The sequence below is a fragment of the Microcaecilia unicolor genome, chromosome 10 (assembly GCF_901765095.1).
Source record: "Microcaecilia unicolor chromosome 10, aMicUni1.1, whole genome shotgun sequence".
NCBI lineage: Eukaryota > Metazoa > Chordata > Amphibia > Gymnophiona > Siphonopidae > Microcaecilia > Microcaecilia unicolor.
The window spans coordinates 87,115,108-87,132,257 of record NC_044040.1 but is presented as its reverse complement, the minus strand read 5'-3'; the positions used below and the strand labels follow the sequence as shown (position 1 = coordinate 87,132,257).

General features: G+C 44.0%; 1 protein-coding gene across 1 annotated transcript in view; it reads left to right on the top strand.

The window, feature by feature from the left end:
* Positions 1 to 14,876, top strand: part of GRIP1 (glutamate receptor interacting protein 1) — a 675,191-nt gene extending 660,315 nt beyond the window's left edge. Inside the window, 2 exon segments of the mRNA XM_030216417.1 lie at positions 10,240 to 10,386; positions 13,964 to 14,876. Of these exon segments, the coding sequence (XP_030072277.1) occupies positions 10,240 to 10,386; positions 13,964 to 14,194 (378 nt within the window). The 3' untranslated portion in view covers positions 14,195 to 14,876.
* The last annotated feature ends 2,274 nt before the right edge of the window (positions 14,877 to 17,150 follow it).

Here is a 17,150-nt window from a genome sequence, read left to right as displayed (position 1 = left end):
AACTGCAGCCACCGAAATAACATCAGGCTGATAAGTTTGCTGGAAGGCATTGAAGGAGCAAAGCCGGTGGCTTTTATAGAAGTTTCTACTTGTGAGAAATGTGTAAATATATTGCTTTTTCACTTAACAAAATTGCAAAGGTAAGATACATGGCTTATGCCCTTGTAGAAAGAAAATCTTTTGGGGATAAAGGTATAACTATATTTGTGTTAGTGTGCGTACTAATATTGCAGGCCCTTTCTAATAGAGATCATCACATTATGGCTTTTACAATTACTACCAAAGGAACTGTGTTAGTTCAAAGTGGACAGGATGTGCTAGTATAAGGAATGTGAGATCAGCAGGGGGGGGGGGGGGGGGTGGAGAAGGAAGCCCAAACTGCTGATGCAGAGTTCTCACACAAAGGTCTGAAGGCACAGATAAGAAAATGTAAACCGAGCATAAGAACTAACAATGAATAGAGGCTCTGTCTATGGAAAATTTTCAGTCTTCAGAAAGAAAAAGGGGGCTGACATATGATGCTTAGAAATCAATATCCAATGAAAACTTAGGGGCAGAAACCTATGTTACAAGTGAAAGGAATATAAACTGTAAGAATTAAGGGGTGGGTGTGCCTGCTTGCTTTCAGAGACACCCATTCTTGCACGAGTGTATTTTGAAACAATAAATTAATTAAGACTTGTTTCACCAATTTGCTTTTGGAAGTTCTTTTTTTTTTGTGTAAGTTCTCAGGTTATCTGGGAGCTATTTCTAACATACTGAAATTACTGCAGCTGTTTTTCAACATTACATTTGAGGTGGAGAGGGCTCACTGGATCCCGATGCTGTGCTCAGAGCATGATGCACACGTGACAGGCCTTTTATTTTGAAAGTGCCTCACCATGCTCAGATCATGCTCTATATGCACCTAGGTTTTAATCTCTAAAATAACTGTAATTTAATAGATACCTATATCAGACCAAACAGTTCTAGTACAACTTCTACTTTATTTTCAAATATTTTAATCCGTTTAACAAATACTTGAATACCCCAGATCATTCAACCGCATGCGCTGGCATTTGAACGCTGGAGTGTGTATGCAGGCATGTGGGGTTGAGCCTCCCCACGCAGTACACATAAGTTTTGAGAATTATTCAAAAGAACCCAACTCCTGATGACGCTTTAGCAGTGAAACACAGGCTGTGTAGAGTCTGGGTCAGAAGCATGGCGAACTGAATATATGTGTTTGGCTGTAAGCTATTTTGGTTTAACTACTGCTAACCATCTGAACTAAAGATATGCAAGGACTTGGATATTATCATGAACTTAAGGATACTCTCTGCATGAAACAAGAATTTAAGGATTTGAAAGACACTCTGCATGAAAGACGCTTTTGCATAATGAAAGTGGACGACAAACCTGGATTATAAAGGACTTGTGAAGATTTAGATCACAGGAGGGAAGTGTTGCGACTCTTAAGGTGGTCATATATAGATAAAGAGTTCTGCTTACCACAGCATAGCTGAGGGTGGTAAGATGCTCAGATGTGCTTTATGGCAGTTAGTTATTGATGTATTAGTGAGAATAGGTTTATGGAAGAGTGTGTGAATGCGGTTGATCTGGGGTATTCAAGTATTTGTTAAACGGATTAAAATATTTGAAAATAAAGTAGAAGTTGTACTATAACTGTTTGGTCTGATATAGATGCTCAGATCATGGAGATATTTTCTAAGGCTCATGAAATGTCAAATTTGCAGTGGAATGGTGCCCCCATCATATGGTGCAAATTAGGAGCTGCAGCTTAAGCAAATGAGAGTGGAATATGGCCTGTTTATCCTTCTCTGATGGTCACACATTGTGATCGCACTCAGCATTTTGAGGACCCAAACACACAAAGCTTTCTTTGGAGCCTGTCATAAGCAATGTTGGCACAGTCTTGTACTGTAGGGAAATGAATCACAATTTAAAGCTTTGTTGAGTAGTTTGTGTGCTGTATGATAGGAGCATGAATGTCTGTGTTGGTGCGAGGAGATTTGATTGTTAACTTTCAGCCTTTTCTTATCGAGTGCTGCTACCCTTGTTGGTAGGCAGTCACTTGCGGACATATCGCACTTTGTATTAGCTCATTATACCTTGTTCCTTGGATTAGGGATCTGTTACTTTTTCTTATTTTTTTTTGTTACATTTGTACCCAGCGCTTTCCCACTCATGGCAGGCTCAATACGGCTTACATATTGTATACAGGTACTTATTTGTACCTGGGGCAATGGAGGGTTAAGTGACTTGCCCAGAGTCACAAGGAGCTGCCTGTACCTGAAGTGGGAATCAAACTCAGTTCCTCAGTTCCCCAGGACCAAAGTCCACCACCCTAACCACTAGGCCACTCCTCCACTTATGAGTTTAGGGTTGGGTTCTCTTGTCTATAGTTACTATGGTTAATTTGAAATTCTACTCACTGAATGTAAATGGTCTTAACCACCCTATCAAAAGGAAAAAGGTGCTCAACTATCTTAAAAAGCAAAAAGCGTACCTTTGTATGATTCAGGAAACACATTTGAATGACTGGGAATCCTGTAAATTGCAGGGGGCTGGGTCAAGCAATGCTGTTTGCAGCAGCAGTGTCTAAAAAAGGTGGGGTGGCCATTTTGGTAAACTGCACAGCTAATCTGTTGGTAGATCAACGGGCAGATCTACATTGTAGATGGCTATAAAAATTAGAGTGGGAACTGCTCCTGTTGCAATTGTAAACATTTATGCTCCTACGCAGTGGGGTATTCAGCCTTTTTTTCAATCATTACGAACTTTGCTTTTAGAGCTTGGTGATCTTCCAGTGATCATGGCTGGTGACTTCAACCAGGTTTTGGACCCTGTTTCAAACAGATTACCCTGCTTGAAGTCACATGGAGCACTACTTGCACGGCAGAGTTTAAAAGGAAGGGGGTTTGCTGGACATTTGGAAATACTCAGTTCTCAGGGTAAGGACTTTACCTTTGTGTCCCAAGTTCATCACTCCTTGATTGATTACATTTTAATATCTAAAATGTTGGTATCTCAAGTATTAGATGCTACTATGGATGCTATTCTGATTTACAGTCATACAGGTGTTTCACTTTAGATGGTCCTGCAGCACCACTGATAAACCTATTTGGTGCTTTAATAATGCACTGTTGCGGATTGAGGACTTTGACTAGCATGTCTAATGTGATCCAAGAGTACTTTTCTCTTTATCTTCCTGGAGACACCTCCCCTGTTACATGTTGGGATGCCTTTAAGGCGACGATCAGAGGAGCTATAATGGGTTTTTCTGCTAAACAACAAAAGGAGCGGAAACAGAAGCTGATTAACTTTGAGAGCTCCGTTGTTAGAATGGATGATCAACTAATAACTAAATGGGATACCAAACTCCTCTCCGTTTTAACTAAAGTGAAATTTAAATATAATATGATTCTAAGTCAGCAGGCTAGAGGAGAGCATTTTATACAACAGGCCTCATATTATGGTACCAATAAGATGGCTGCTAAAATTTTAGTGGTCTATTTAAAAGGTTGGAAAAACAGAGAAAAGATTGTTGTGGTTAAAGATTTGCAGGGTCACCTTCACCTTGATCAGCAGGCTATTTCAATGCAGGTTACTAATTTTTATAGCTTGTAGGGCCCTGATACTGTGGGGCCCTGTGATGATTTTTTGACTAAGGGCCCAATGCACAAAGGCAGCCATAAAATAAGGCTGCCTCAGTAAAATATAGTGAGTCACAAACAGCGACCAATGCACAAAGGGGATTGCATGCAAATGAGCTGAATGGATCCCCCTTTGTGCATCAGTTGCTGTTTGCGACTCCGAGCTGTCAAATGAATTTGACACCGCTCGATGCAGACCTAACACAATCCCGACACCCCTTGCCAATCCACCTGACCCTGACCCCCCTGAACCAAGCAAAAATGGCCCTGGTGGCCTAGTGACCCTCCCCGCATCCTCCTGACCCCCTCCCGCACCAATCAAGAACGGCCCTGGTGGCCTAGTGCTCTCCTCCCCTCCCTGTACTTTCTTAAAAGGTTGGAGGCAGGAGGGCAGGAGCAACACCTCCTCCCTCCTGCCTCGGTTCCCAACATTTCCAAGATGGCTGTGTACAGCCCAGCTCGTTACATCCTGTGATTCCTAGCTCTCAACCTTCTACACTTCCTCCCCACCATTAACCCATCCCCATTCCTCCTTAACTCATCCCGTCTTCTTCATCTTCGTCGACCCTCCTCCCCCACCCTCCTCCGCACTCTCTTACTCCTTCTCCTACTTTCCGCAGGCGACGTCAATCCCAATCCAGGTCCCCCTCACCTCTCCTCTCCATATCCACGTAACCGATCCCAGAATGCCTCCAATCTCATCTCTATTCCCCTTCTCCCCCCCGCTTCCCTCCCCTTCTCGTATGCCCTATGGAATGCCCACTCAGTATGCAACAAACTCTCCTTCACCCACGATTTATTCATCTCCTGTTCCCTTCAACTGCTCACTTTAACTGAAACCTGGATAACCCCTAACGACACTGCCTCAATCGCAGCATTATGCCATGGAGGATATCTTTTCTCCCACACTCCCCGCCCAGATGCACGCGGTGGAGGCGTTGGGTTTCTTCTCTCACCCTCTTGTAGTTTCCAACCCCTCCTCCTGCCACAGTCCCACTGCTTCTCATCCTTCGAAACTCATGCCATCCGTCTATTCTACCCGACACCACTCAGAGTTGCAGTCATCTACCGCCCCCCTGATAAGCCCCTCTCTTCATTCCTTACTGACTTCGACGCTTGGCTCACCATCTTTCTTGATCCCTCATCTCCATCCCTCATTCTTGGTGATTTTAACATTCACGTTGACAACCCATCCAACTCCTACGCTTCTAAATTCCTCACTCTGACATCCTCCTTTAACCTCCGACTTTGCTCTACCACCCCTACTCACCGTAATGGCCATTGTCTCGACCTTGTTCTCTTCTCTTCCTGCTCACCTTCCAATTTCTGCACCTCAGTCCTTCCTATCTCAGATCATCACCTAATCACCCTCACACTTCATCACCCTCCCCCTCAACCTCCAACTATAACCACTGCCTTCAGGAATCTCCAAGCTGTCAACCCCCTACCCTATCCTCTCACATCTCCAATCTCTTCCCTTCCATCTCGTCTTCTGAATCTGTCAACATGGCTGTCTCTACCTACAATGAAATTCTCTCCACTGCTCTGGATACCCTAGCACCATCTGTCTCTCGCCACACTAAGCGCATTAATCCTCAGCCCTGGTTAACCCCTTGCATCCGTTACCTTCGCTCCTGCACCCGATCTGCTGAATGACTCTGGAGGAAATCTCGCACCCTGCCAGACTTCACCCATTACAAATTCATGCTATCCTCCCTCCAGTCCTCCCTATTCCTTGCCAAACAGGAATATTATTCTCAATTAACCAATTCTCTTGGCTCCAACCCTCGTCGCCTCTTCGCCACCCTCAACTCCCTACTTAAAGTGCCCTCCGCTCCCACCCCCCCTCACTCTCTCCTCAAACACTAGCTGACTACTTCCGCGATAAAGTGCAGAAGATAAACCTTGAATTCACTTCCAAACCTTCTCCTCCCTGTGACTTCTTAACCCACTCCCTCAACCAACCTAACCTGGCCTCCTTCTCCTCCTTCCCTGAGATCACCGATGAGGAAACTGCTCGCCTTCTTTCTTCCTCTTAGTGCACCACCTGTTCCTCTGATCCCATTCCCACCAATCTGCTTACCAGCATCTCTCCTACAGTTAACCCCTCAATCTGTCACATCCTCAACCTCTCTCTCTCCACTGCTACTGTCCCTGACACCTTCAAGCACGCTGTAGTCACACCACTTCTCAAAAAACCATCACGACCCCACCTGTCCCTCCAACTACCGCCCCATCTCTCTTCTACCCTTCCTCTCCAAATTACTTAAACGCGCTGTCCACAGCCGCTGCCTTGATTTCCTCTCCTCTCAGGCCGTCCTCGATCCGCTTCAATCCGGCTTTCGCCCACTACACTCAACAGAAACAGCACTCTCTAAAGTCTGCAATGACCTGTTCCTTGCCAAATCCAAAGGTCACTATTCCATCCTCATCCTCCTCGACCTATCTGCCGCCTTTGACACCGTCAATCATAATTTACTTCTTGACACACTGTCCTCATTCGGGTTCCAGGGCTCCGTCCTCTCCTGGTTCTCTTCGTATCTTTCCCAACGCACCTTCAGAGTATTTTCTAATGGCTCTTCTTCCACCCCCGTCCCGCTCTCTGTTGGGGTTCCTCAAGGATCTGTCCTTGGACCGCTTCTTTTCTCGATATACACCTCTTCCCTGGGCTCGCTGATCTCATCACATGGTTTCCAGTACCATCTCTATGCTGATGACACCCAGCTTTACCTCTCCACTCCCGACATCACAGTCGAAACCCAGGCCAAAGTTTCGGCCTGCCTTTCAGACATCGCTGCCTGGATGTCCAACCGGCATCTGAAACTGAACATGGCAAAGACTGAGCTCCTTGTCTTTCCACCCAAACCCTCTTCTCCTCTTCCCCCACTTTCTGTCTTTGTTGACAACGCCCTCATCCTCCCCGTCTCTTCAGCCCGCAATCTCGGAGTCATTTTCGACTCCTCCCTCTCCTTCTCTGCCCATATCCAGCAGACAGCTAAGACCTGTCGCTTCTTCCTCTATAATATTAGCAAAATTCGCCCATTCCTCTCTGAACAGACCACCCGAACCCTCGTCCACTCGCTCGTTACCTCTCGTCTTGACTATTGCAACCTTCTCCTCGCTGGCCTCCCGCTTAGCCACCTATCCCCCCTTCAATCTGACCAAAATTCCGCCACACGTCTTATCTACCGCGTGAACCGATACTCTCATATCACCCCTCTCCTCAAGTCGCTTCACTGGCTCCCGATCCGCTACCGTATACAGTTCAAGCTTCTCCTATTGACCTTCAAGTGCACTCAATCTGCAGCCCCCCATTACCTCTCTAACCTCCTCTCCCCGTATGTTCCCACCCGTAACCTCCGCTCTCAGGACAAATCACTCCTATCTGTACCCTTCTCCACCACCGCTAACTCCAGACTCCGCCCCTTCTGCCTCGCATCACCTTATGCCTGGAACAGACTTCCCGAGCCCATACGACATGCGCCCTCCCTGCCCATTTTCAAGTCCTTACTCAAAGCCCATCTCTTCTCCCTTGCTTTTGGCGCCTAACCACCTTCCCCATTCATGATACCTACACTGACTACATAGTTTGTTACCTTTAGATTGTAAGCTCTCTTGAGCAGGGACTGTCCTTCCCCATGTTTAAACTTGTACAGCGCTGCGTAACCCTGGCAGCGCTATAGAAATGCTAAGTAGTAGTAGTAGTGATACACTAGGTGGGGCTAAGCGCCATATAAAGAAGAAAATTTCTTATATGATGCTTAGCCCTGCCCAGTGCATTGGGCTGGGCTGGGCACCACCATTTTGGAAGCTGCATGGTCTGGGGCAGGAGGAAGGAGGTGTTGCTCCTGCATTCCTGCCTCTCAAGCTTTTAAGAAGGTATGGGAAGGGGAGGGGAGGAGAGGGGAGGGGGGGTCACAAGGCCATCAGGGCTGTTCTTGATTGGTGCAGGGGGGAGTCAGGAGGATGCAGGGGGTCACTAGGCCACTTGGGCCATCTTTGCTTGGCACAGGGAGAGGAGGTCAGGAGGGTGCGGGGGGAATCACCAGGGCCATCTATGCTTAGTGTGAGAGGGTGCGGGGGGTCATTAGGCCACCAGGGCCATTTTTGCTGGCTGCAGAGGATGTCAGGAGAGTGCGGGGGGGGGGGGGGGCACTAGGCCACCAGAGCCATGTTTGCTTGGTGCGAGGAGGATGGTTGGGAAGGTGTGTGGGGCTCACTAGGCCACAGGGCTATTCTTGCTTGGGGGGGTCAGGAGGGGAGAGGTAGGGAGCACAGGCAGGCAGCCTTTGCAGCTGCCAGTTTGTGTTTCCTTCCTCTTCCAACAGCTCCAGAACAGTCATAAAATTAGCTCGTTAGAGCTAGGCATTCTGGAGCTGTGTATCAATTGGAATGCTCATTAGAATACATTTGCATGGGGTTCTCAGTGGCTGCTAACGGCACATGTTAGAGCCATGGAAAACCCCTTTGTGCATTAATCACTAAATGACATTTGCTTTAGACTGGTTAGAATCAGTCTAAAACAAATGTTCCCAGCACAGGGAAGCTACAGCAGATGAGGTTGTAGAAGCTTTACATTTGTCTCAGAATGGGAAAACCTCAGGAATGAATAGTCTCACTGTGGAATTTTATAAAGCGTTTCAGGCCCATTTGGTTCCCCATTTACTTGCCACCTACTGTCACATGATAGCACAAAAGGCAGTTACTGGCACTCTGGGTGAGACACTTATTATACTTTTGCCTAAGCCTAGGAAAGACCCCTTGGAGGTCACTAATTACAGGCCTCTGTCTCTTATTAATGTGAATGGGAAGATTATGGCTGAAGTACTGGCTATGCTGTTGTCCAAATGTTTAAACTCACTGATTCACATGGATCAATCTGGTTTTGTGGCCAATAGACACTCAGCTAACAATACTAGACTATATATGCAGATCATGCAACTTGCCAGTAATATGGACGAACTGGCCTTCTCGGTATCCTTGGATTCCGAGAAGGCCTTCGGCCAAGTCGAATGGAAGTATATGTTGCGCACCTTGGAGTGGTTTGGTATTGGTCCCTATTTCTGTGATATGGTGACAGCCTTATACCATGGCCCTAGGGCAAGATTATACGTTAACTTCTTGGCAGATTCCTTTTGTTTGTAGCATGGCCTTCGACACGGGTGTCTGCTCTCACCCTTGTTATTCGATCTTGCCCTTGAGCCATTGCTATTAGCCATTAGACAGCATACAGACATTGTAGGAATATCAATGGGTGATTGTGAGTACAAGTTGTCTGCTTACACAGATGATGTGTTGTATCTTTCTAAACCTGACCACATCATACCAGCCTTGCTTGAGCACATCAATTCATTAGGGCACTTTTCTGGGTATAAGATTAAGTGGATGAAGTCAGAGCTGCTACTTTTAAATTAGCATTGTACTAAAGGACTTCTAAATTCTTATTAATTCAAATTCTTCTTCAATAAGGCCTACAATGAGAACTTATAACCTCACTAAGTCCACTCAACTATGAGCGCACACCTCCTATAATTACCCTAACAACTCTCTTCCCTTTTCCCTCACCCCTTTCTAGCGCTACACATTACTAATTGTATCCAATATCCTGTTATGACAATGATATGAAATCTATGTAAGCCACATTGTATCTTCCATTTACATCGCCCTGGAAAGAGACAGCCGAACAACTTGTTGCTTGAAATTGAGGTTCCTGGGAGACAAGCCCAGGACTTAATCAGCCACCATGTTGGATAGCTCATTAGTGCTCCCTAATTTTTTTGTTTTAAAGGTTTTCTGTATCTTTGAACCTTGATTAAGCAAGGAGCTTCTGAATCTGTGTTCACTCTCTGAAAAGTCTCATATATATGACCAACTGCAAAATGTTTGCTCTGGTAGCTTCTGTTTAGTTTCTCTTTGAGACAAGCTGGCAAGGGATTTATTCTGCTCACGCTCCTTCCCCATCACCTATCTGGTTCCAGGCCCCCTGGGTTGAAACATAAACATGCAGTGCTTCTGTTTTCCCATAGACTTTAATGGCCCATAGACTTCAATGGAAAGTTAAATAAAACAAAATTAATTATTCTGTTGCCACTGTTATTTCATTTCATTTGGAAAATTAACCTAAAAGAAGCAGCCTTTTTCACAGTTTTTCATGTCATTTTCAAACAAATGTACATCCCTAGGGCATGTATATGTGGGTATGTGTATGTGTGGCTGGATGTGGGCAGGGGAGGGTGGGTATTTTCAGGGTCGACGAGGTTCACCTGTGAGGGTATGAGGGGTGTGTTTGGAAGTGTAGGACTAGGAGCACAAGGTGGTGTGTTTGGAAGTGTGGCGGGAGGTGGCTTTACACTTTATGTATATAAACGAAGCCATGCATGCAAACATATCTCATGTGTATATATATATATATATATATATATATATATATATATATATATATACCTATACCAAGCAAATATCTCCACATAAAATGCAAATTGTTTAAAATAAGCCCTATGTCAAAATTATAAATCAGTTTGTACCTGCAACATGCTACAACTCACCTTATCTGTTTTGCTTTTCACTAAACAAATTTTCACAGGTATGTTTATACAAGGATTCAGATATAGAAGACTTTGGGTTCAGCGTTGCTGATGGGTTGTTGGAGAAAGGTGTGTATGTCAAAAACATTCAACTCAATGGACCTGGAGATTTGGGCGGTTTGAAACCATATGATCGGCTCTTACAGGTACAAACAATATAAAAGAAAAAGTTTTTCATCTCTTAGGACTTGGTCCTTATATTATTTCCACTTGGTAGAGTAGGGACTAACAGCTTTATTTCACTAAGAGGTCCCATCAGACTCTTAATCCTCTTGATGAATATCAGCACTAACCAGCCATGTCAAACCTGCACAGGAGAAGGGCAGTCTAGGGGCGGAATTGGGGAGGAGCTAAGAGTTATGCAGGTACCGGCACTATCCAGTGCTGAGGCCTGTATAGCTAAGTGCAGTCCTATCTTAGGGGCAGTCCTTGTGCAGTCCTATCTTTGGGCACTGAAGGCCCGATGCTCATTAGCAGATGCTAGAGGCCATTAGTGCCAGACTAGCGCCCGAATTAACCAGCACACAATGCTTAGACACCGCGAGCATGGGAAACAATGAGCTCGGCAAAGATCAGCGCAAATAACATACTAATGTAGTCTAAAGGATGTAAATGGTGGCATTTCCTATTCCCTCCGATGCTTAGAGAACAGCGCACTGAACAAGGGTGCCTTTATCACTGGAAACTTTACATCAGCTCGGAGATGGCATTAGGGTGTCTGAACAGGCATAAAATAGGTTCACTGTTATGAAATTGTTCCCATTACGAGCGAGCAGTTATATAGAGACATTTGAACATGTCACTTATACCTTCTGCCTCCTGAGACTCCGCTAATTACAAGGCTTTTACCTTAAATCTAGGTTTCACAGTCAACAAATGCTAGTTAACCAGTAACAAGTCATGACTTCTTTGTCAAAGCACAAAACCATGTGTTGTCTTAAACTGTTTCTATTTTACTGTACCTTCTTTGTGGCATTCCTCTGTTTCTAAGGTAAAGATCAAACTTTGTAACTATTTAATTCAAATTTTCCAAGGTGGCATAGTTCTTCTGCACTGGTGTCTCTTCCTCCTTGCCATGTGCTCCCCAGTTTGACTGGGCATGAACTCTTGTGCACGAGCAGACCTCCACAGAGTTTGTTAGTGGCAGTTTATTTGCGTATGCCTTTCGATCAGCCCGACTGAATCACAGACCTCCAGTTTGACATTTGCTGAAATGCGATATAGGCTCTTTTTGGATGAATTATCCACATGACCCCTGATGTAGGCGATACGCCAAAACACAGACCGTGTCGTGTCCCTCAATATCTGCATCAATAAAGTATTTCTCCATAACATCTCCAGTGGTGGATTCATCCTTTGATCACCCTCTACTGTTTTCTGTTTGCTTTTGTTCATATGAATCAGGCACAATGAATTCCATACTATTAGCATTGAGCATTAGGAAGTTTTTTTTCTGTTAATGTTCTAGCACTATTTTCTGGGGCTATTCCATACAGCACTGGAGTTTTCAGCATTGGGGAGTTAGTTCGGCAGGTGCCAGCACTGAATATCAGTCAGCACTCACAAAACTTTATGGTAGTGACCTGATACATTGTGTCTTGCCCCTTTCTCATCTCTCCTCCCCCTGGCCTCGAGCATGAGCTGACTCCCTCCTAACCCTCCCCCTGATCAAGAATAGTGCCCCCTCTGACCCCCCTCACCAGATCAGCTGAATTTCTGGCCCTCTTTCTGATCAAGAACAGGGTCCCCTCCTGACTCCCCTCCTCAGATGACAGGGGAGAGGGAGGTCAGCTCAAGAACAGTGGCCTCTCTCAACCCCCTTCCCCAGATCCAAACCCACAAAACAATAATCCCACTTCTGCAGGCCCACTCCAGACCATTTTATTTTCCTTTCAGTATCCTTAAGATCATTTTCATTTATTATTAATGGTACCCCTATTGTCTTAAACTGCAGGTCATCTGTAATTCTTGTATTGTTATGATTACAATTTTTAATCTATAAAGCTTCCATTGCATGTAACTGCTCACAGATTTGGTCAGTGGAAACTTTTGCACATGGGCTGAAAATCTTGCATACAGGCTGCTAATCCTTAGAGGGAACTTTAATTTTACCTTAAAAAAAATGTTCAGAAAAAAAAGCAGCAGCACTTGGGACTTTGTGTTTATAAAGAGTCAACACTTACACTTGTAAGTGGTAGATGTTGCTACTTACATATGTAAGTATGCAAAACTGTATGTCTAAAGGGAGCAAGTTAAGTAGTTAAGGTGCAGATGATCAGAAGCCCCACGCTGTTCCAAACAGCACTGTAATATTAGCTCCAGAACAGCACAGGGCATTAATGCCCCTCTGATCAGAGCTAACAGCATGCAAATTTAGGTACGCTATTAGCGCCCAAGACACAATCCTCCCCGAGAAGTTGTTTGATAGGTCCGGGCTGTCAAAAAAAAAAAAAAAAGCCTGGATCTTTCAAACAGCAGAAGAGATTTGACAGGTCTGGGATTTTCTCCCAGATCTGTCAAACCTAAGCCCGCCCCACCCCCCACCCCCAAATAATAAAAAGATCTGGTGGTCCAGTGGGACTGCTAGCTCTCCATATCCACTCCAGCACACAAACACATACACACCCCCGCGGCCTACCTCAGAGTTGGATGAGAGAGGGACTAGCACTCTCTCCCCTCCTCTGCGGGTGCCTCCTCAAAATGGCAGCACCCTGCCCTGCCTGGTGCATCCTGGGATACGCTGGGCAGGGCTTAACCCTTATATGGTTATATGCACAGCTTTGAGGAAACAGTGTTCCTGGCACCAAGATTCTGTTACAGAATACTAGCGTAAGTAGGCATTGGTGTGCCTAAAGTTAGGTGCCAACTATTACACCAAGTCAATGGCAGTTGTAACTCTTGGCACCTAACTGTGCCCTGGAGTGTGTGTAATTTACAGTATTCTATAAGTTATGCTTGCATTCCAGAGACATGCTCATGACCCACCCATGTTTATGCCCCCTCGCATTTATGTGCTAAGAAATGTTGACATGTATGTTACAGAATAGCGCCTAGTACTTACTCACACACTTACATGTGTGACACCAATCACACTTGTAAGTGCTATTATTCTATAACTTATATGCAGAATTGGCACCTATCATTATGTCCTAGCTTATAGAATTGCCCTTTAAGTGACTTCACTGAGGTCACAAGGAGTGTCAGCAGGATTTGAATCCTGGCTTCCATGTTTCTAACTCCAGTGCCACCAGGCAACTACTCAACTTCCTACTACTGCATATATATGTACCTAACCCATCTGTACAGCTGGGAGTGAAAAGACTGATTTTGGTGGGATACAGATGTGCAGTGATATACACATCTACAACCTGCTGATTTCTTGCCCAGGGGTGGTCTTGCTAATCTCTACTGGGAAAGGAGTATTACTACAATGAAGTGTGCTTGCACGCTGATGCATATGTTTGCATTTTGCCATTTCTTCCTAAGCCTAGTATATACAGTACAGTATATGGATTGTAGTATTTCTAAGATTTCCAAAAATTTGCAATTATTTCATAACTTTAAAATGTTTCTGTATTAACTGATACACAAAATGCAAGCAATGGTGTTGTTGAAGCTGTTGAAAATGAGATGGCTAGTCTCCTGTCCATATTTCATCTGATAGTAGAATTTTCAGAAACAGAAAAAAAATGTCCACTACATTATTATTTGCTTTCAATTCAGGTGAACCACATTCGTACAAGAGACTTTGACTGTTGTTTGGTCGTGCCACTCATAGCAGAATCTGGCAATAAATTGGACCTGGTTATTAGCAGAAACCCACTGGCTTCTCAGAGGACCTCCGGCCAGCATATTTTTCAAAGAGGAGAATGGAATGACCAAAGTAATACCTTCCATCAGCAGATGGGATGCAGTGCTGGTATAAAAATGCAAGGACTCACTAGAACCTTATAGCAAAAAAAATGTTTTTATGCTACTGAGTAGAGGAACATGGTGCTAAATCACTGTTATAAAATATCTTTGACACGCTAAGTCAGTGGTGTCATTATGTGCCATTAATGTTAAGCACAGGGGTCTCCAGCTATTTCTTTCAAGGGCACTGCACTATGATTGCATACAGACTGGAGCATTTTCTATTATTTATGACCATCAAGTTTGTTTGGGAATTTTATTGAGCAAAGAGAGAAAATGTTGAAAACATACAAACAAGAGATTTCATGGTCTGTTTCTAGGGAAAAATGGGCAAATATAGAAAAAAAGGAGTTGTATAAGTTACATCTAATTTGCATATTTTGACCAGTGGCCATGCTCACCTCTGGTCTTTTCAGTCAATTAGTGTTGAAATCCCACCTATTCCCCACCCAAGCCATGCCTTTCTCATCAACTCTCTGCCCACTTCCACCCACAACCGTCTCCTTTTGATGACATCATCAGATTTCTTGATGGTATTATAGTGTGACATCATTGGCACATTCCCTAACCACGCTCTTTTCAATGACCTATCCAAGATGATGTCCTCTAAAAAAAACCCATACAAGCAGAAATTGATGTCATGAACATGCCCTAATGCCACCCCTTTTGACGACAAATCCAAGAGGCCAGCTTCCAGAAACCCATTTGAACAGGAAGTGACATCATCAACATGGCAGTCTCTATCATACATGGTGTGAATAAATTGGGCATTTGCTGTTGTTTTTTTTCTCTGCCTCTTTGCATAGTCTGTCTCTCTGTGTATGATCATCCTATAGGCTATGTTTTTTACAGCTTCCATCAAATTTCATGTGCCACTTTTTTCTCAGGATGTTCTCTCTCTCTCTGTTTCTTTCTCTCTATTCCTGCCTCTCTGACACTGGGCTTTTACAGCACTAGCACACTGACACACAAAAGAAGCCAGTTCTTAGTGTCTTTAGGTTTACCCCACTCCTCCCTCCCTGCAACTGCCAGTAATAGAAATTCCTTCAGACACAGAACAATGTGATCCTCCCTCCAGTCCCTTCTCCATATCATATCAACCAACCTTTTCCTACAAAAAAAAAAACAGTTCTTGTACTGTGCAAAATAGAAAGACATTAGAGATGGATATTTCCCAAAACTAACAGAGAAAATCAAAGACTTCCCACTAATGCCTCTCTCTGTCGTTTTCTCCTGTGAAGTAGATTAGCTATATTTTTAAATGTAAACAGTGCAAAATCAGTGTATATTTACCTATACATTTAAAAGTTAATCTCACTCTGAAGGAAGTGACAGCACTGGAGCAGATGGCAGCATAGGAGTGAAACTCCAGGATCATCCCTGCATGCTATTACTTCCATAGTTTTGCCTTATCCTTACTATGGGAGAGGGACCCACCATGTACCAAGGCCAAGAACCAACCTCATTCATATCAACCTAGAGGGGAAGAAGACCACCTAGTTTCACACCGGCACACAATTGGAAGGGAATAAACTTCCATAACCTAATTGAATGCGCTATGCTGAACAAGCCAATCCCAATCAACTTGATGACATCACAACACAAAACTCAGGTTAGTCCAACTCACAAAAGCCCTAACACATACACTCAAGAAGTTAGTATCACTCCTCAACCAAAGGGAAAGACCAATTCCTCCTCTAACAGAGCTTCCATCATATTAGGCTATTTCAAGATGCATAAGAAATAAGTACAACGTTATCAGAGACTTCATCACAGAAAAAAAACCTAATCATGATCTGTGTCCTTGAAACATGGCTAACCAAAGAAGACACGGTCATTCAACAACTAATTTGCCCTCAAAGCTACCTAATCCATGTGATCCATAGATCTGACAAAAGACAGGGGCAGTAGCTATAATCTACTGATCAAACTTGCATGTAGAGCTAGTAGACTCCCTCACACACCAGGGGCTAAAAGAAATCCTTCTAAAAGTACAAGCACAACCTACCACAGTAGACCATGGCTTAATGGTACTTTATTGACCCCCCCCCCCCCCCCCCCCCCCCCCCCCCCCCCCAGGATCCAGGAAAACAGTAGCCGAAGACCTACAATCTTTCATAGTCCAAGCCTTATCATCTCATCCGTTGACTTTAATCGTGGGTGACCTGAACATGCATCTAGAAGAAGAAGAAGATTACAAAGAAGTACAATTGCTACTAGGTTTCCTAAAAGATATAGACCTAAAACTAATAAGCAAGGGCCTATCTCACATGGACATGCATCTTCTAGATGCAATCTTTGTTCCATCACAGTCGCTATCCACAATTCAAAAAAACATGGAAATCATCACCCCTGATCTGGTCTGATCCCATGTTACAAGAATTCTCACTCCCCATTACACCCACTAAACACAGAAAACACAAAGGGGTATGTTTACTAATCTGCATTAGCATTTCTAATGCACCTTTAAATTTAAAGCGCGTGAAATGCTAATGCCTATAAATTTCTATGGGCGCTCTAGCATTTAACAAGCGTAAACCATTTACGCATTTTAAAAACTCTAATGCATCCACAGCGCACCTTAGTAAACAGGCGAAAGAGAAACTATCCTAACCACAGGCAAAATAGATGGAACAAAACTATGGGAGGAGGTTGAGACAAAACTAACCCAGGACACTGGGAAGAATTAGCAACCAACTGAAACCAAGCCATCCAAACCATCCTCAATGACATAGCACCAATACAGGAGAGAAACAAACCAAGAATCACATCAAACCCATGGTATACCAAAGAGCTAACACTTCTGAAAAAATCATGTAGACATCTGGAATGGATCTGGTTAAAAACACAAACACTGCAAGATACAGAAAACTGGAGATCATAGATCACACAATACAAAAAAAAAAACAATAAGAGTGGAGAAACAAAAATGCTTCTGCCAAAAAATCAGTAGCAACGGAAATTCATGAAGACTCCTTTTCCAACTAATCAAATCCTT